Genomic DNA, 18,573 nt, shown 5'->3' with positions numbered 1-18,573 from the left:
GAAAGGTGATGTCATTTCAAAACTTGACTTTCGAGACTCGAATGAGCAACGAGTCTCCAATGTACACAGCTTTTCACATATCAATGTTTCTCGCCAGTGCAGTCTCTTTATCAAGGATGATTTCCTACCATCATCTACTCGCGGGACTTTTCTCTCGATAAGCCTTCTCTACCACCTTCATCAAACTCCTCTCCTCTTGGGTATCGCTATCGCGTGCCCTGGTTGTTGGATATGGGGGATAACACCATCACCATGTCTGCATATCGGGGCACCGTTCTCCCCGATGAAATCCTGTCCTTGATATGCGAGGAGCTGGGAAATGAGAGGGAATTCGGCTCGCTCTACACATGCGCACTGAGTTCAAAGTCATTCGCAGACCCAGCGCTTCGGACAATGTACCAGTGAGTTTTGTTGGCCACCAGTTTACTCTTTTCTGTACATGTTTGTGGTAATTGACGTGTCCGCAGACTACACCAGCATTCTCCGGCGTTCGAGCAGAGAGACGACCTGGATGTCCGGCAAAGGCCGACCGACTTCGCGACCAAGGCCGCGGAACAGGCACAGTTCTATCGCAAATGGACCGTGTTATGGCGCTCCATCACTCTCTCGAGTCTCGATGACCACACGACTTACAAACCCTACTGTCGATACATCAAAACCCTGGATTTCCGCAACCTGTCGCTGATGCTGGAAGACCCCAAGTTCACCGGTCCCGTTCGAAAGCAGTTCTTTGCTGGGAAACTCCAGCCTTTCCACTTCCCCAAGACGGAATACAAGAGGCTGGTAGTGGACGTCGTTGCCACGGTCAACGCAATCGGAGATGCGGTGACCACGAAGACGACGCTGTTGGAGGAGATTGACGGCCATATCAGCCCCGGGTTCCTGCCAAGGTGGATATCTCGCTCACCAAAGCTTCAGACTATGGTGCTCTGGAAAGGTGATGCCCTGGTCAACGGCGCCGGAGCCGCAATCGCCGAGCACTGCGATAATTTCCACAGCTTGACGTTACGCGAGTGGGAGTCTCCAGACGCAGACGAGGCATTTGCAACTTTTCTGAACGAGCTCAAGCCGGACACGCTAAGTTACTTTGAAATGATCAGCAACAATAATCTTGGAAAGAGGTCTTTTCAAGCACTCGGACGGCACAAAACACTACAACAACTGGATCTGGGAAGTCTGAATCAAGATGCTGTACGGAATCTGAATGCGCTCAGGGACTGCACCGAGATCCAGACGCTTAAGCTCGAAGACAAATATGGCAATGTCCAGCTGGAGCTCCGAAACAACGATGTATTTCTAGAAGTCGTTGATTGGCTAAGCTCTTGCAGGGCTCTTAGCGAACTCTCTCTGAAGAAATTCTTTGATGGACCCGCGCTGCTCTCGAGAGTATTGTGTTCGCCTAATGTGAGGCTGACCAGGTTATCCCTCGAGGGATATACCGTTCGCCACACCAATTCTCAGTTATTCCACACTGCACTGGCTGAGCAGAGGTCCCTTGAGTCAGTATGGCTTAAGGGAATTGGTGAAGACACGATGCCCGACGATCTCTCACTTATGGTCGAAGGCTTGTGTAACTTGAAAAATTTGAAAGAACTTGTCCTGAAAGATGTCTCGGATGAGTTTTCGGAGGAGCACATCATTTCTCTGGCTGTGAGCCTGCCACTTCTTGAAGACTTCTGGACAAGTGGTGGAGAAGTGTCGGCGGACATCCTCCAACCTCTTGCGAACCTCAAGTACTTGAAGAATCTCACACTGTACGCCATGACTCGGTTTACCTTGAGTGCGATCATGGAGTTCTTGATGAGTCTTGATCCCGAGAGGCAGAAAGGGTTCAACCTGTCGCTGATGGCTGTGGATCCCGACTATGATTTGGCCGAGGAAAGTCAGGAGATGATCCGTGAGTACATGCGAGCAAACCTTGATGGCAGATTCGACTTTGTCTTGTGGCGTGACGCGGAGCCAAGCGACAGTGAGGAAGATTGATTGGCATTGGGTTCTGTGAGTCCGCCAAGTCTGCATGAACCATGCACTTCTGAGAAAGCACAATCTTCCACTATTTGGTTAGGTGGATTGCGTGCCACTTGTGTACCTGACTGATGGGTTGTTGGGTATGGCATGGGGCCAGGCTGTTCCCTCAGGGGAGAGCTGCCACAGAGTTCCAGGTACAGATTCTGTGGCCGACCATGACATTGTGGTGATTGAGCATCAGCAAGCGCTTCAGTTGGATTATGGCAAGGCTCCTTATTTCAGAGTCCTGCCAGCTGTTCCGATACTGGAGCTAGCCTTTTCGTGGATAACCTGTCTTTGCCGAGAGCATCATCCAGCACCTGACAGAAGTGGAAAACATCGGTGAAGGTGTTGTACAAGGGTGCGGGAGCAACTCGAATGACATCCGGTTTTCTCTCGTCCACAATGACACCTTCACGTTCGAGATGACGGAGGACTCCATCGAGTAAGCCGGGTGCCAGTCGGATGCTTAGCTGGGCGCCTCGATCTTTCGCGTCTCTAACTGTGATGATGTCGAATTTCCCTGGCTTTCTCATCGCGATGTCGTCCAAGAGGTGCTCCAAGTAATTCGTTAAGCGCACAGACTTCTCCCGCAGATCCTTCATAGATGTTTCGTTGAAGATTTGTAGCGAGGCAACGACGGCTGCGAGGTCGAGCGCGCTTGGATTGGATACCTGGTACCCCGCGGCACCTGGTCGAGGGACGAATTCTTCATAGATCAAATCAGCTGAGCACTGTGGACCATGATACCTCCAACTTACTGTTTGTCATTTGGAATCTGCTGGATTTATCATCTCCCCACCATCCGGTCAAGCGCGGCCAGTACTTGTGAGTCGGACTTTTCATGTCGACTTTGCCAAACTTCTCGTTGATGAAGATGCCAGCCATTGCTCCCGGCCCTGAATTGAGATACTTGTAGCTACACCAAGCGGCAAAGTCGACGTTCCAATCATGCAGCTTGAGGTCAACATTGCCAGCGGCATGTGCCAGGTCCCAGCCAATCATGATGCCGTGCGAGTGAGCATGGGCTGTGATACGAGGGATGTCGAAATATTGACCGGTATAGAATTGTATGCCTGGTAGGAGGATCAAGGCAAGCTCTGAGCTATGCTCGTCGATCGCTCGAAGGATTTGGTCGGTGGACAAGGTGGGGAATCTGTCATAGACAGGTTCTAACAAAACCATTGCTTCTGCAGGGTCGAGGCCATGATGGATGATTTGCGACTCAACTGCATACTGACACTGTTGTCAGCAGGGCTTGTGTAGGCATCCAGAACCTGGTCCTACTCACATGATCGCTTGGAAAGGCTTTACCCTCAAGCAGGATCTTCCACCTTCCCTCGCCCTTCTTGCTGGGGCGGTAGAAACTCGACATGAGGAGATGCAGGTTTGCCGTCAAGGAACCCATGACTGCCACTTCCGACTCAAGGGCACCCACGATCGGGGCCATGAGTCTCGCGGCATGGTCATCGATGTGCAAGAACGGTGCAAGGGGAGAGTCTGAATGCTCGACGAAATGCCCCAAAACGCCTTTTGTGCGCCACTGTGTGAGGAACGAGTTGACCAGATTCGCGGTCCTGACGGGCTGAAGGCCGAGCGAGTTGCCGCACAGATACGTGCAGGGCTGAGAGGGTCCTTCTCCAGGCGATTTAGACAGCGTTGGTCTATTCAGATCTGCCCGAGTCGGTATGTGAAACTCTGACCGAAAATGAGATAGCGGATCTCTAGCATCGAGAGAGAGGGCAAAGTCTGGGGAAAATGGATCGCCGGGTTCTTTCATAGAGTAGAAGTCACGGGGTATGTCTGCTTTAGACATGGTGACAGAGAAAATACGACACTCTGTGCACCTTGACTTGATTTCTCGCGGGCAGGACCCGTAGCACTTGTCTCCTGGATACTCTCGCAGACGAGATAGTCACGACTCACAAGAGAAAAGTGGCCAGCTCAGAGGGACGTATTAGAGAGGGGGGACCTTTCTTCTTTGTAATAATGAGTTGAACCAGTCGGAATGGAAAACGACAGAATTGTCAGCAACTCGTTGTTGCCGAGGTTTTTCCTTTGGCCGCCGCATTTTCCACCATCGTCATTTTTCCCAGTGACAAAGAGACACACCAACCCACCAACCTGTGTTCTACGCCTTGCACGCCAGCGACACACGGAGGAATAGCTCTCGCGAAAGTAAAAACCATGTCACAGAACTCGATGAGGCTCGCCTTTCGAGCCGCGCGTCCTCTACGCAGACCACAAGACCCGACGACCTACCTCCGAGCATGTCGAGGTATTTCCAATGCTCCGTTGCAGCGGCAAACGACGACCCCAAGACAAGCACACTCTCACCCCATCATCCCACGGCTCGAAAAGAGGAATAACTACGTAACAAGACGACACATCTCTTCCTCGCCCGTCCGGCAGGCGACGGTGGTGGTGCAGAACCCGCGGGTCGACGAAGACGGCAACGAGATGACCATCACCATCTCGGAGCGAGCGGCCAAACGCCTGAAACAGATCACGAGCGCTTCTCCCCAGAGCAAGAAGAACACGCTCGTCCCTTCATCCTCCTCCTCTTCCTCCTCGCAGCCAAAAGATTCCCACCTCCGCGTCACCGTGACCTCCGGCGGCTGCCACGGCTTCCAGTACTTAATGTCCCTGGAGGACTCGTCCAAGATCGATCGGGAAGAAGACACGATATTTGCCAGCGACGACGAGACGGCGCCGTCGGGCCCGGGCAAGGCCGAGGTGGTCATGGACTCGGCGAGCCTGGAGTTGTTGAAGGGCAGCACCATTGACTTCACCCAGGAATTGATTGGGAGTCAGTTCAAAATCGTGGGGAATCCGCGCGCCACCAGTAGTTGTGGCTGTGGCACGAGTTTCGATATTGAGTGATTCATTCATACCTCTTTTGGGGCAGACGGACGAAAAGGTGGACCGTAGGGACACAGACTGGGGATATGTTGTCGCCGAGGGAAATTGCCACCTTGGTTCGGGTCTTTGTATCTTCTCTGCTCCAAACAGAGACTTTGGATGTGCGTGGCCTCTCAGGGCAAGGAAATCGGATGTTTCAAGACCAGAGAGAACGAGAAAAGTCGCAGCTTGAGCGTCCTATAGATCCTATATCTCCACCACCGACCGTGGCCTGTTTCCTCCAGATAGCTTTCTACGAGACCTTGACATGGGAAGCAGCAAAAGCAGCTACTTCTTCTCCATAAAGGAATTCTCTACTCTATCCATTGCTCAAACGTTCACAAGCTGCTAGGCTGCCGTGCTTGAACCGCACCGCCCCAACCCATGAAGTGCGTGCAACTCGACCGAGCGTGAATATCAATGGACTCAAAAGAGTGGACAAAGAGAAGACCAAGAGGGACTGAGAAGAGACCGGAAATCGCGGGACTTATTGAATGGAGGGGCATGGAATCACATTTTCATAGAGACCTCTCTCCTTGTCTCTCTCTTCCTTTCTCCCCCGGCTGGTGAGGATGGGAAAGGGGAAAGGAGAGACGCTGAATATCTCTGCAAATGTGGATAGATGAATTTCCCCCCCTCGGCCTCGTTGCAGGATCTAGTAATTATCCAGCTCGTTTGAGAAATCCGTTCCAAAATCAGAGAGCCACTGTTGTGATCCTGCGACTCCCTCACTCCACTGCCCAAGCTGAGTTTCGCATGACATAGAGGCCTTGAGCTGTCCGTCTGTCCTGTCCGTCTGTCCTGTCCGTCTGTCCTGTCCGTCTGTCCTGTCCGTCTGTGAATGGACTCTTCTGATCCGATTGATCTTCGTCAACTCCTGAGCCAGATCAGCAACGGTTCTGAGGTCGTCAACCGCTTCTCTGCCTGCTCACGTTCGCAAGCTAGCACCTCCTCCTCCACGACCAATACTTTCGAGTTATTCAGCGTCAGGTGAGGAATTTCCCAGGCCTTTGGTGATTCGTAGGACTTGGACATCTCCGCGACCTCCTCTGTCACACGCTCCAGCGCCTTCTGAAGCTTCTCGACGGTTTGGTATCGCTCGTCTCTCAAACGCTGGTATAGTCGCAGAGTTTGCGCGCCGTCGACAATCCCGCTAGCAGCCGCTTCGGTAAGGCCGAGGGTATTGAGCGAAGATTTAATTCGATCGATGAGGGATGGCCTCGGCGGCCTGAAAAATTGGACATTGGTATAAGCAGTGGTGACTTCTGAGTCGCCCATGGCCTTGTATGCGAGGAGCAACGCGGTTTCATGACATCGGTATTGAGCTGGGTCTAGAATATCGTTAGGGAGTATCCATCCACTGAACCAAGGCTGCCGAGCACAGCCAGGGGTGACTTACGATCGTTCGAGCTTCGTCCATCGTTTGCCCACTTTTTGTTTGTACCACTTTGGCTCGCGGGGAGTCTGTCGTGCTCATCAAATCGACGAGGCGAAACCTGAGGACTTTGGAATCTTTTGGATCATGCCAAAATTGCGACAGCTGGGCAATGTCGGAAAAGGTCCCGAGAGGCGGAGCGCCTGGGACAGTCATGTTGGTGGGCATTGATCCCTGGGTTGACAGTCAACTCACCGCCGTCAGGAGAGGTCATGATAAGGAAGACGTGTAAGGAAGGCGGCAAATAACCAGAGGGGAAATCTGTAGAGGGCGAAGATTCAAGTAAGAACGATACAAAAGATGAAATGAAATGCTTGCCAAGGAAGAAGGAGCAGGACGAGCTTGAAAGATGGCAAGAACTAGTCTTTCCAAAGGAACTGAACCCTAGATGACCGTGCGAATATTCAGTGAGAGGTACATACCTTCCTCACGAAGTCCTCCCAGCCCGGCTCATCGGACCCCAGTTCTCCCTCGGATTCATCTGGTACCTCAATAACTTGCCACGAGGCTTCTCTTTACCCAACTTCTCGTCAAATGTGATTTTGAGCCTGTTCGGTGGTGGAACCGAAGGACTCGTGGATCTTGACCGATGACCGTTGGGAGGTTCCTCGGGTTGAGCTGCTGCCTCTTCGCCACCATCTTTCGGCTCAGACGATTCACCCGTCTCTGGGGGGAGAGGTGATTTTTCGTTCTCTAATCGATACAGTATCCCTTGTAGCACAGTTTTCAGGTCGTCCTTGGTCTCACATCTCCCAAGCTGTTCCCTCGTCACGTCCCTCAACTCTGATACAAGAGCCCGCTCCGTCCCTCGGACCCTCGACAGAATCTGATACCCTGCTGTGCCCTTCCTCACGGCTCCATCCTTGATAGGAGCTTTTGTCCGCATGAACTCTCGTATCACTTCCCACAGCACGGACCATGGGGCATTCGTTTTGATACTGCCAGGCTTGCAGTGAGACCTGGAGACTTTGTAGCCCAGTCCAAGCAGGGCACCTCTCATTGCATCTTCAGAAGGTGTGGCGCAATGGATTATCTTTGCCAAATAAGTAGGCATGATGAAAAAAGGAGCAACGTCCGGTTTGTCAGTCGCAAGTCGCGGGATTGGCTTCGAGTCGTGCGTAGCTCCGTCCTCGGCTACTGTGACCTCTGTACCGTCTGCGTCTGAGTTGGTAGGCGCGAGATCCTCCTCCAAGGCCAAAGTAAGCATCCCCTCGATTCGATCGACAGTGACATATGTGTCCTTGTCCAGAGTTCGAGCCTTCTTGAGCATTTTCTCAACGAATTGCGGATTGTGTAGGGGACCTGACCACATCGGGCCACACAGGTGCATCCGTGAACCACAATGTTCACAATTCCGATTTGTGGACGGTGCTTGGGCGAATGAGAACTTGTAGAATGTGTCTCCAGATTTAGATGTTTGTGGCTTGTTCCGAAGCAAAGGCTGTGTGACCCAAGCTCCACACCCGTGGCCGCAGTTATAAACCATCATGGATGTACCGGCCAGCAGCTTGACTTCTTGCTGCTTTCGGTGGACCCGAATGAAGAGTCGGGCATAGTAGTCGATGTAAAGCGACAAAAGAGGCTCGATCGCAAGGCCGTATTTCGCGGCAGATATCGCGATTCCATTGAGGATCAACCTCAAGCCACCTTCGTGCGAGTGTGGCCCTTTGACAGGAATTCCACCATAGAGTGCAAAAGTCTTTTCGGGATACCCCGTCGATGCAAAGACACCAGCGTCTGTGCAGGTGATACACAGCATCCCACCATCCTGGATTGCCTGTAGGCTGCAGTCAAAGAAAGGAGCCGCTGTTCCATAAGGGTCAATATCAATCACATCGAAACGATGTACATATCCTTCTGCGGGTCTGGGGTGCTCGTTTCCAACCTTGGTATACATGAAAGCTCGAGCATCACCGAGGTTGGGTTGAACTTTGTCTCCGACGTCGTTGTGCTTGATGTTGAGTTTGATGGTCTCGACCGATGCCGAGGAGAGATCATTTGCGACAATATTGGTAGCAAATGATATTTCCTTGGCATAGCGCAACGCTCGGAGGCCCGTTGCAGACAAAGCGTCTAGAATAGCGAAAGGAAGCTGTTTCTTTGGGTTTGCAGGTGGCTTTACCTCAGGATCGGCGGCGCCTGTACTTGCGACAGGTTCTGGTTGCAGTCCCTCTCCCACGGTGTCATTGACCGGAGCATCAGCATCAGCCGTCAGCTCAGCAACAAGTGGTTTGACGTTGTCTTCGTCATGTCCATTGGGTTTGAGTTTCTTTGCCGGCTCTTCCGTACTCTCATGGACGACTGCATCTTCTAGGTGGTCGGCTTTACGCTTCCGAGCGTTCGGTTGCTCTGCTTCATTGTTGGCGCTGTTGTCGAGTTGAGCTGCAGGCGGGGCGTGCGACCCTTTTCCGGCCTTCTTCCTTTTCGCGTTTCGATTCTTGTGAGCAACCCGGCCTAGCTTCTCCAGCAGAGCAGCTTCGCCGTAGACGCTGATTGCCAGGACACTCAGATCTCGATTGAACTGCTGAATAGGATTATAGAAGACGGCCTGATCTCCTTCGTCGTTGTTTTTGGAGGATTTGGTCGACGTTGGAGGTTCCCCGGAATATGGAGCAAGTACTGAAGCTAGACCTTCGCGAACGTGTCTGTATTTCTTGCCATCCACCATGATGGTCTCGGGGGTATTCGATGACGCCATATTCGAGCGTGATGAGGCCGCAAAGCTCCTCCGTTGCAGGTTTGTAAAGTATCCCTGGCTGTTATTCGCGAGCTTTGGCACACGATCACGGATAAGATTGATCCGGATGAAAGCGAAACAACGGCCGATCCTCATCACCAGCCCCTTCCATCCCTTTGACACTGCAGATTGAGAGATCGATGTGTCCGCCGAACAAATGTGTTATGTTACCAAAAGTTGGGAACAAGGCACAGACATGAAGTAAATGGTAGCAGCATCGAATACGATACTTTTTTCTCTGAGAATCGCCAAGACGGATGCTACAAAGAGTTAGTCGCAGCCTTGCATATTATCAAGCTAGTCCATTTACGGCGAGCCTCTTAGTGCTCCCTCAGCCTTGTCGACCAACACGGAGCATCTCAATGAGTGAACAACCTCGTACCCTTCCTGCTACACACAGACATGGATGCAAGCTCGCTGCCCGAATAAGGGGCAGTGAACAAATATTCCGCCAAACGGTATGCACATTGTACACCAGACAGTAAAAAACAGCCCTCCTCTCCTGACTCCTCAGCCTCAAGCGCGTCTGAGAGTTTTGAAACCGTTTCGGTCTCAGATCCTTTTCCTCAAACGCCTCTCCTGCCCATTCTCAAACCAGATCACCCGTCAAGATGGGCAACAGTGACCCCGGACTTGTCACATACAGGAGATTACCATCTCAATGATGCCGATTGTGCACGGTTTCACGGGCGTCAAGTGGCGCCACTACAAGCACATACACACACCTAGTTCAAACCAGATCCATCAGGAGAATATCGACGACCCTGTTTTGCATTTGAGGTGCCGGTGAGCCTGCTACATACGGCTCGAGTACAAAACTGTCGGGCTTTCTCGACACTCTTTTTTTCCTCCTTGCCACTTTTCCAAGCCTAATTAACGTACTCGTCTTTCTTTACATCGCTGACCTGCACAGCCAAAAATTATACCATTCCTGATCTCCCACAGCTAAAACCATGCCGAGAACACATTTCTCCGCCATCACTTGCCTCCTCTTCTTCGCCCTCGTCACAATCGTAACGGCTATCCCTTCGCCGCTCAGCCTTCTCAGCCCTCGACAGCAACAAAGTGACCAGCCTATTTGTAGCGAATACTCCACCATTGCAAACCTCTCCATTGTCGGCGCCAATGCTACATACCGGTCCGCATACCTTCAAGCGTCACCTCAAGGCCACGACCCAGCCAGCGCGCCCCTCGATTCCGCCATTCCCAAGCTGCCCAGCTTTCAATTCAACGCCACTATTAACACCGAATGTGGAAATTTGACGGAGGTGGCCATCAAGGGTGCTGCGACAAACTTTACGCAAGGACAAGTGTTGCAGTTCAACATCAATTCGGCCGTGCAGATGAGGGCAGGGTCATTGGGGATGGCTGTGATGATGGCTATAGTTGTCGCCACGGTCATCGATATACTATAGAACGGTTATGGTGAACGACTTCTCTAATATTACGACTGTCTCAACGTTGCAAAGTGTACGGCTGATCAATGTGACGCGGTGGTGGGAACCAACATACAAATCGAGGCGTTTTCGAAAACTCTGTTATAGCTGGGTATGCTGACTCTCGCCACATTGTTTCGTCTATGCTCGGTAAAGCGCCTTTAGAGGGCGCGACTTTTCGCAATGCAGCTTCCCCGAATGGAGTAACCGGCCACCGGCTTTGGCAGGAGACTTGAAGCAACAAAATATATCACCTTGATTCCCAGTGAGATCTCAGTGGTGACGCAAAATATGTCGTCAGGGACGAAGAGGAACGGGTCCAGGTCTGCGCCGAAATTGACATTAACAAAGCTGTGCAGTGCGGCATGCAATTAGAAAGTTGCTTCGTGGCCTGCTGGTCATTTTGCACCCTCTAAGGGCAAACCCGTCTGATTGGTTGTTCTGCTTTGATAGCGAATGGCAACACTGGAAACATGGGCTATCATATAGACCGGCGGATGAATAGAGAAGTTCGTCTGTCCATCGGATGTGTCACTCTGACAGCTCGATGTCGACGGTGTCCATGGCCAAGAAAGACATATGCGTATAAGATCAACCTTTTGCACCAGGGCGGTTGCTAATACTCAATCTGCCTCCTCCTATCGCCGAGCCGTGTTTAGGCCAGTACTCGAGATCCTCTCTGTGCAAGTCGTGCTTTCAGGACGCAGTTGAACAGGTATCGGGCGTATGCATCCGCCTGGTAAAGCCATCGACTCTCCTGCCCACCATACCCATGAGCCCATGTCATACCGAGTGGTTATATGGATCATTCGATGGGCGCATACGTCGTTTTAAAGTGTGCTATGCACGTATGGAACCGGGGGAGTTCGAAAGAGATGGTGAGGCTTGCTTTCAGAGGTCGCGCCCGTGTGGTTCTGGGATCGGCCTAGTTTATGATCGTAAAAGTGTGTCGATTTGAGGACAATGGTTGCTTCAGGAGCCAGCAGAAACATGACCTTTGCACCCAGGCATACATCCTGTCGGCTTTCGAGGATCGTAGTAATCCTCATCTTCCGTCAGATCACTGTCATCCATATCGACATCGCGCTTCTCAGCCACGGGAGGTTCTATCTCGTCTCTTTTCTCGACCTCTGGTTTTGGTTCGTCGACCGCCGGCGCAAACGCATTCTTGAATCCTCCTTTCTTGAACCCTCCACCCGCAGCTGCTGCGCTCTTTGTGCCCCCTCCAAGTTTTATCTGCATCAGTGGTCCTTTCTCTTCCTTCTTGGGTTGCACTTGGCGCTGCATTTCCTTCATCTCCTTCAACCTCTTCTTATGTTGGTGATCGTATGAGGATTCGTGGGCCTCGAATTCGTTCATGCGACTGTACCCTTTTTGACATAGCGAGCAGAAGAATGCACTCCGCGCTTGTTTCGCCGACTGTGTACTGGCGGGGGGGAGGGTGAATCCTCTCTAGAGGAGGAAGCGACTAGTCAATAACGCCAAAGAGACAATTGGAAAGTTGGTCGGCGAGACTTCACAGGCACAGCAAGGCGCAACTTACCGGAGGCATGATGGCGGTGACGAACAGTCAGACGCAGAAGAAGATGCTAATATGCAGTGACTGTTTGATGAAGCATTGATCTTTACGCAGGGAGTGAAGAGAAGTCGGAAAAAAAAGTGGTGGTCGGCCGTTCTCGCATAATAATGTCTGGTCGCCCACTACCGCGTCTGGAGCCAGACCCCTCAATTGTCGACTGTCAGATCGCCAGCGAAGACATCCTTCAGCCGCACAACGAACAACCACGCATTACCCGAGAGGCTATCCATTCCTTGAACCTCGATCTGTTGTCTATACTTTTTTCTCTGGCAAGACATCGAGTAGACCTCGTTAGCACCAATCAGGCTCAGCGATCAAGCAAGCTCTTCACAGACCCGGATGATGCAGCACTTGATATTGTCGAAGCCAATGCATGAACTGGAGCTGAGGCTGGTCAATTCGTCTACAGGCCGTCAATAAGGCGGGAGGCCGTCTTCAACAGCAAGAAGTTCCAGCCCTACCAACTCCAAGCTCATGACTTCCACAGATCACCGCGATCGTCGCCATGCGCCTCATAAATGTCCGCACGATTCAATTGGAGGAAGTCTACAACAGCAGGACTCACCGGTATGCCATACTTTCGCATCGATGGGAAGAGGAAGAAGTCACCTTCCAAGACATGAGCTCCCCCAAGACCTTTGGCAAGAAAGGCTTCTCCAAAATCCAGTCGGCTTGTTGGGTTGCCCGTAACAAGGGACTTTCCTACCTTTGGGTCGATACCTGTAGCATTGACAAATCGAGTTCGGCCGAGCTAACGGAAAGTATCAACTCAATGTATCGGTGGTACCAAGATGCCGAAATTTGCTTTGCCTATCTAACGGACGTCGAGATTCATAAGACCGAGATGAAGGACAGTGTGTGGTTCACGCGGGGATGGACACTCCAGGAATTGATTGCCCCAAAACACGTCAGCTTCTACGATCGAAACTGGGTCTTTCTGGGCACCAAGGATAACCTGGCTGGGGAGCTATCAAGAATCACTGGCATTGACAGAGATGTCCTTCTTGGTCAGAGACCACCCTCGAGCTGTTCGATAGCTCAGCGCATGTCGTGGGCCTCCAAACGCTCGACAACCCGGGTTGAGGACCGAGCGTACAGTCTCCTGGGTATTTTCGATGTTAGCATGCCCATGCTGTACGGCGAGGGCGAAAGATCGTTTACAAGGCTTCAAGAGGAGATCATCAGGCACTCGGACGACCAATCCATCTTCGCATGGGATCGTGGCCTGGACGGCTATTTCGGCGGGCACAATGGTCTTTTGGCAACCTCCCCTTCGCACTTTGTCACTTGCCAGAACGTCGTCATCCCTGCCTCCTACGGCCTACCGGTCACCACTGGCTTCGCATTGACCAATGTGGGAATATCGATTTCCTTAATGACCCTTCCGTGGGCGATGGAGACGTATCTCTGTATCCTGAACTGCAGCCTCAAAGATTGTCCTCAATATCGCCTGGGTATCTTTCTCGAGCGACTCTCATCGTCTCAAAATGCAGAGCAATATGCACGGGTGCAGATCGACGGCGCCACCGTGCTGCCTATTCTGCTTCGCACCATCTTGGACGACTCTTACGGCCGTGTTCGCACCGTCCACGTCCGACCTCACATCTCCGATGAACCGCTCCGGCGCTGGTATGGCTTTCGCCTTCACAGCTTCACTCTGCCAGAATACACGATTGATGAGATCTATCAGGCGAGGTTCCATTTTCGCAACACTTTACCGTCGATAGGTCGGTACAGCGCCGAGGAGATGCGGGCGGCGAAGCAATACCACCCGAATGGACTTCTCGGTCTGCCTCCCCGACCGCTCTTCTTTGCCATGCCACGAGCCAGAGGAGGCTTGCTGAGCATCAGAGGCACTGCGGCCGTCATCTACGTCCCGCCTTCGCGAAAGGACAAGAATGGCGAGCGCATCTGCTGGATGAAGTTTGGATTCGACGAAGATTTCCGCCCTGTGTGTATCTTTGGGCGCCGGAAGTCGCTATGGGGCGGCAACGCCGCACACCTCGCCGTTGACGAGGACTCGTACTACGACGCCGAAGAGACTCCCGGGGCGCACGCCCTCCTGTTCCGTCACGACTGGATCAACAGATACCAGTGCTCGAGCGACCAGGAGATCGCGGCGCTGTGGCAGAAGCGCGACTTTTGCGTCCTCAAGGGCGTCAAGGACTGGGGCATTGACAGACAGATCCCCTTCCTCCGACTGCGCGTCCTGGTGCGCCTGGAGAACATTCCCCTCAACTTCTCGTCGGACGGACGGCCCGACTCGCCGTTGCCAGGGATGAATGTGTGGACGATAAACGTGGATTCCTGGAAGTACTCGGGCGACAAGGAAGGCATGAAGACGGCCATGGGGACCGGGGAGTTTGTGCTGCGCTCGCTGGACGACATATTTGCCGCGGTTTAGAACCGAGGGCCATGGATGCTATGGAACGAGGGCCGGCGATATGAATCAAGACACGAACAATACGATTACGATACCATTCAACCTGCCAGCTCTTTTCATCACGCTCAATCCTCTTTCCAGAAGCTTGACTCGCCAGTATCATCCAGAGCCAGTTTAACTACTACACGACACGACAAGACCTCTGTGGGGCGACGCAACATAACGCGGACTCCCACAGGAGAAAGTGTTTCTCGGGAAGAGAAAAGTACAACCACCTATTTACCTCTCGTCTCCCTACCTCCCCACATCCCTCCACCCTTTCCACGAAAAGAAAAAGAAAAAAGAGGCTCCTTTTTAACGAGATTCATGAATTAATTCCGGAGACAACCAATGGTAACGACGAGACGGACGAGATATTTTTCATCTATTCCTCCTTTCTTTGGGATCATTTCCATTCACGACGCAGGATGATGGGAGACTCCTGAATCTGAATCCGATCAATCTTGGTCATTTGTTGCTGCTGGGTTCAATCTGACCAGAACTAGGTTGAAAAAAAAAGAAAGATATATCATATCGCACACGTTCAGCCGAGGTGCTGTTATTTCCCTATTCCCTTCCTCGCTCAATAAATCCATTCTCATCGACTCGGTCCCAATAAAAAGTGTGCGCCTTCAAACGCCTTTCTATCAAAACAGGCTGTTCCCATTCCTGCTTGAATTCCTGCCCTTCTTTTTCTTCTTTTCCCATAAAGATCCGACTTGCAACTCCGAATTCAACTCCATCAAAGAAACCCAGGGGTATCCCCCCTGCCCTAGTTCCGTCCCGCCCTTTGTCCCGGGTATTTGCTTGCTGTCATGATTGTTTCGTGGGATCAACTGTGGTTGCCGTGTGATTGCTTGGGTCGTCTCCGTCGTGTCAGATGCTGTTCAAAATCGAAGAAAGAAAGGAAGAACTCCCCCCAACGAACGCCTCGCGCCTCCGGCAGACAAAGCAAGCAACGCCTTGCAACATGCCTCAAAACACAAATTCTAGTCCCCATCAGAGCCGCTTTTGAACCTCCCTGCAAAAACACCACGCGTCATGACCGCCAATACATATCATACACATATATATGAACCTAAAATTCCATTAATGGCGTCCCCTCAATGTCTATTCAGAGTCAAAACAGGTGAGATGCCCCGGACTCCAGTTCGTACCTTAGTTGCCCAACCCATATTTGTTTCTGACCATGGACCAAGCCGTTGTGTTGATGGTATACTCGGAACACAGAGTTCCAAGTCGCTAGGAGTGGCAAACGAGGCGACTGACTTTGTCGAATTTGGGGTTCTTCTGCAGGAGAGGTCGAAATCTGTAGGGTGGCCGTATCTGGCTAAAGCTGCATTGTGCAATAATGAAGGCATCGAAGCCTATTCCTTGGCCCACTAGGGTATATTTGCGCCGCCCCTTCGCGTGCTGCTTTTAGCTGCTTTGCTGCTCGACGAGAGCATGAGCGCCTTGGCCAGCCTCTTCACAAGCTTTTGCCAGTTGATTTTGCTGTTCCAAAAGATCAGAAACACGTTGCTCAGTCTGCTGTCGGGTCGTTTCAGCGTTTGCTGTATCAACTGGTCGCAAGCTATTTCCGCTTCTGTCGCTTCGCTCGCGCGCGAGTCGGGGCTCGATCGGCTTATTTGCGCACTGCATTTATCTCCTTCGACTGCACATCATCTTGTTCACTCACTGCCTTTCTCTTGATCCCCTGGTTCTGCAGTGCTGTGGTCACTTGCAGCTGTGTCCTTCGACAATCTCTCTTCTTGTTCGCTTGGACCTGCCTGTTGAACTCTGCACGGAGCGAGTCCATCTCGCTTTTCAGGTTCCAATGTGAGGGGTCCGAGCAGGTTTGTTTTTCTTGTGACAAAATATGATGCCGTTGCGACTCGTCAAACCCCTCGTGGTTAGACTTGGTCTCTTCTGAGAGCTTCGCGTTTTGCTCTAGTGGTTGCTGTATACGATCGTCCTTCTCTGCCTCTAGAATCTTGATGCGTTCCTCTAACCGAGCAACTGTAACGTCTCTAGCTGTTTCCACCATTTTCAGTTGGTCCTCTTTATGAGAAAGGTCCTTTCGTAGAGTCTCGATTTTCTCCTTCAACTCGGCGTCTTCACTTAACAGTGCATGTTTTTCACGGTTTGTGGCGCACAACAGAGTTGAAATAGTTTCCCTCGCAAGCTGTTCTTGAGCAAGACTTGCTCTGACTCGGTCACAGTCTTCTCTCGACTTTGCCAAGTCAAGATCTGACTGCATGGCAACTTCGCGTTCCTTGAAGAAGGACTCCCTCTCGTGGCAGATGTGTGCGCTCTGCATGGCGATTATTTTATGGCTGGATGACAGTGCTTTGCCTTGGTCTTTTGCAATGGCCTTGATGGTGTCTCTCTCTGCCTCTACTTTTCTAAGAAGCTCAGTTCTGACACGATCATCCCGCTGCAGAGCGTCCACACTCGATCTTAGGTCTGCAATGGCAAGGTATAAGTGGTCATTGGTCCTCGCAAGACCATCTTTCACATTATCTGCCTCAATTTTGCTACCGACATCCTGTTTTAGTGTTTCGACTTGGTGTGTGAGGCGCTCAATCTCCCGCGATTTTTTGTTGTTACGCTGGGCGAGGATATCGCTCTTTTCTTCGGCTTTGACCTTTTCGATATGAAGAGCCTTGCCTTGATTTCTGACCCCCGCGATCTCAAGGCAATAGTCTGCATTGGCCTTCGAGAGTTCAAGTATCTCCGCTTTCAACTGGGCAATAACATAGTCAGTCTCCTTCTGTCGAGCGGAGCCGACTTCTGGAGAGACGTGTGTCTGTGAGATCCTGTCTCTCTCGGCGGTGAGACGCTGTATCTCGTGGGAAAGCGCAAGGTTTTCTTCTTGGAGTCTGTCCTTCTCGTCGGTGATACGCTGTATCTCGTGGGAAAAAGAGAGGTTGTCTTTTTGAAGGCTGTCCTTCTCGGCAGTGAGACGCTGTATCTCGTGGGAAAAAGAAAGGTTTTCTTCTTGAAGTTTCTCCTTCTCAGCGCGCATACCTCGGTATCGCTTCGCAATAAGGTGAGCAAAGTCTTCCGGGTTCCCCACAATGACCATGTCGAGATCAACAGAGTCAAAAAAGCATTGCAGGTGGTCTATGAGCCCTTTTCCAATTTGATACTTGATCATCTGATGACTGACCTCCTCTTTCTGAATATAGTCCCGGTGGACCGTCCACACATTTTGTAAATGAGACGATATTTGGTCGAGGTACCCCTTATCAGGGTCCTTTCCTCCAGCTTGCTGCGCCTGACGCACGCAATTCAGTGCCTCAACCAGATGTACAACCCGTAAATCCTTGAAAAGATGCAGGGCATGAGATTGAGGGAATCCACCGCCAGGCTTCGTGTCTCCAGGGTCGGCATCCTTGATGTTGGGTCGGGTGTCCTCGTCATCCTGACCTGATCTTTCTTCTGCCGATTCTAAGGTCTGCATACTGAACCCTGCAAAGCCACACAGCCAGAACACAAGAGCAGCAGAGAAGTGTGTTCAAATAGAGTCAAGCACATGCCGCGAAGCTTGACCAGAACGGTCTTAGGCTGTGAGACGACGATGTCCACCACTCGCAAAACACATGTTATTTGTACCTGGAATGACACCAATCGGAGCGAGTCAATAGAGTGCAAAGGTCTGTAGAAGAGAAAGGGGCAGTCGTTTGAGAAGGATTATAGTGACTGTGCCGAGGGAGGCTGAATGATGGAAGCAGGAACAGTGGTAGACAGAGAGAAGCAACGTCCTAAGCAGCAGTTTTTGACTGTGCTGGAGCGGACAGTTGGGCGGGGAGGAGCGACCGAGAAGCACTCAAAAGGCAACCACCCAAACCAAGAGGGGCTGCCTAGTGGTTGGGCGCGGGGTGACGGCTGAAACAGCTCGACCGCCTCTGATTCGATACCCACTGAATCAATCACTCGTCAGCCTCCCGACCAATTGAAGCCCTCCACAGATGCGCTAGTGGTTGTGGCAGACCCCGCTGACTAGCCTCGATGCCCACACCGCTTAATTATGTCTTCCGCTATTGGCTGATCCCAAATCTCTGAAGCGAAGTC

The 18,573-nt window shown here is 51.8% G+C and overlaps 9 protein-coding genes across 9 annotated transcripts; 4 read left to right on the top strand and 5 right to left on the bottom strand.

Moving 5' to 3' along the window:
• Positions 1-252: 252 nt before the first annotated feature.
• On the top strand, positions 253-1,983 carry Z517_04056 (uncharacterized protein; the record flags this gene model as incomplete). Its single annotated transcript, XM_013429387.1, has 2 exons — positions 253-401; positions 468-1,983. The coding sequence occupies 2 exons, from the start codon at positions 253-255 to the stop codon at positions 1,981-1,983; spliced, it is 1,665 nt and encodes a 554-aa protein (XP_013284841.1).
• Positions 1,984-2,246: 263 nt separating this feature from the next.
• Positions 2,247-3,823, bottom strand: Z517_04055 (kynureninase; the record flags this gene model as incomplete). The annotated part of the gene is made up of 3 exons (XM_013429386.1): positions 2,247-2,716; positions 2,769-3,243; positions 3,299-3,823. 3 exons carry the CDS (start codon positions 3,821-3,823, stop codon positions 2,247-2,249), a joined length of 1,470 nt encoding a protein of 489 aa, XP_013284840.1.
• A 371-nt stretch (positions 3,824-4,194) lies between these two features.
• Positions 4,195-4,890, top strand: Z517_04054 (uncharacterized protein; the record flags this gene model as incomplete). Its single annotated transcript, XM_013429385.1, has 1 exon — positions 4,195-4,890. One exon carries the CDS (start codon positions 4,195-4,197, stop codon positions 4,888-4,890), a length of 696 nt encoding a protein of 231 aa, XP_013284839.1.
• A 746-nt stretch (positions 4,891-5,636) lies between these two features.
• Positions 5,637-6,499, bottom strand: Z517_04053 (uncharacterized protein; the record flags this gene model as incomplete). Its single annotated transcript, XM_013429384.1, has 3 exons — positions 5,637-5,785; positions 5,841-6,239; positions 6,340-6,499. 3 exons carry the CDS (start codon positions 6,497-6,499, stop codon positions 5,637-5,639), a joined length of 708 nt encoding a protein of 235 aa, XP_013284838.1.
• A 271-nt stretch (positions 6,500-6,770) lies between these two features.
• Positions 6,771-9,041, bottom strand: Z517_04052 (N2,N2-dimethylguanosine tRNA methyltransferase; the record flags this gene model as incomplete). Its single annotated transcript, XM_013429383.1, has 1 exon — positions 6,771-9,041. The coding sequence occupies one exon, from the start codon at positions 9,039-9,041 to the stop codon at positions 6,771-6,773; it is 2,271 nt and encodes a 756-aa protein (XP_013284837.1).
• Positions 9,042-10,033: 992 nt separating this feature from the next.
• Positions 10,034-10,495, top strand: Z517_04051 (uncharacterized protein; the record flags this gene model as incomplete). Its single annotated transcript, XM_013429382.1, has 1 exon — positions 10,034-10,495. One exon carries the CDS (start codon positions 10,034-10,036, stop codon positions 10,493-10,495), a length of 462 nt encoding a protein of 153 aa, XP_013284836.1.
• A 993-nt stretch (positions 10,496-11,488) lies between these two features.
• Z517_04050 (uncharacterized protein) lies at positions 11,489-12,068 on the bottom strand (the record flags this gene model as incomplete). Its single annotated transcript, XM_013429381.1, has 2 exons — positions 11,489-11,968; positions 12,060-12,068. 2 exons carry the CDS (start codon positions 12,066-12,068, stop codon positions 11,489-11,491), a joined length of 489 nt encoding a protein of 162 aa, XP_013284835.1.
• A 532-nt stretch (positions 12,069-12,600) lies between these two features.
• On the top strand, positions 12,601-14,499 carry Z517_04049 (uncharacterized protein; the record flags this gene model as incomplete). Its single annotated transcript, XM_013429380.1, has 1 exon — positions 12,601-14,499. One exon carries the CDS (start codon positions 12,601-12,603, stop codon positions 14,497-14,499), a length of 1,899 nt encoding a protein of 632 aa, XP_013284834.1.
• A 1,642-nt stretch (positions 14,500-16,141) lies between these two features.
• Z517_04048 (uncharacterized protein) lies at positions 16,142-17,962 on the bottom strand (the record flags this gene model as incomplete). Its single annotated transcript, XM_013429379.1, has 1 exon — positions 16,142-17,962. The coding sequence occupies one exon, from the start codon at positions 17,960-17,962 to the stop codon at positions 16,142-16,144; it is 1,821 nt and encodes a 606-aa protein (XP_013284833.1).
• Between the last annotated feature and the right edge of the window lie 611 nt (positions 17,963-18,573).

Source organism: Fonsecaea pedrosoi, assembly GCF_000835455.1.
Source record: "Fonsecaea pedrosoi CBS 271.37 unplaced genomic scaffold supercont1.3, whole genome shotgun sequence".
Classification (NCBI taxonomy): Eukaryota; Fungi; Ascomycota; class Eurotiomycetes; order Chaetothyriales; family Herpotrichiellaceae; genus Fonsecaea; species Fonsecaea pedrosoi.
The sequence above is the reverse complement of the archived record's forward strand: the minus strand, read 5'-3'. Positions and strand labels throughout refer to the sequence as shown.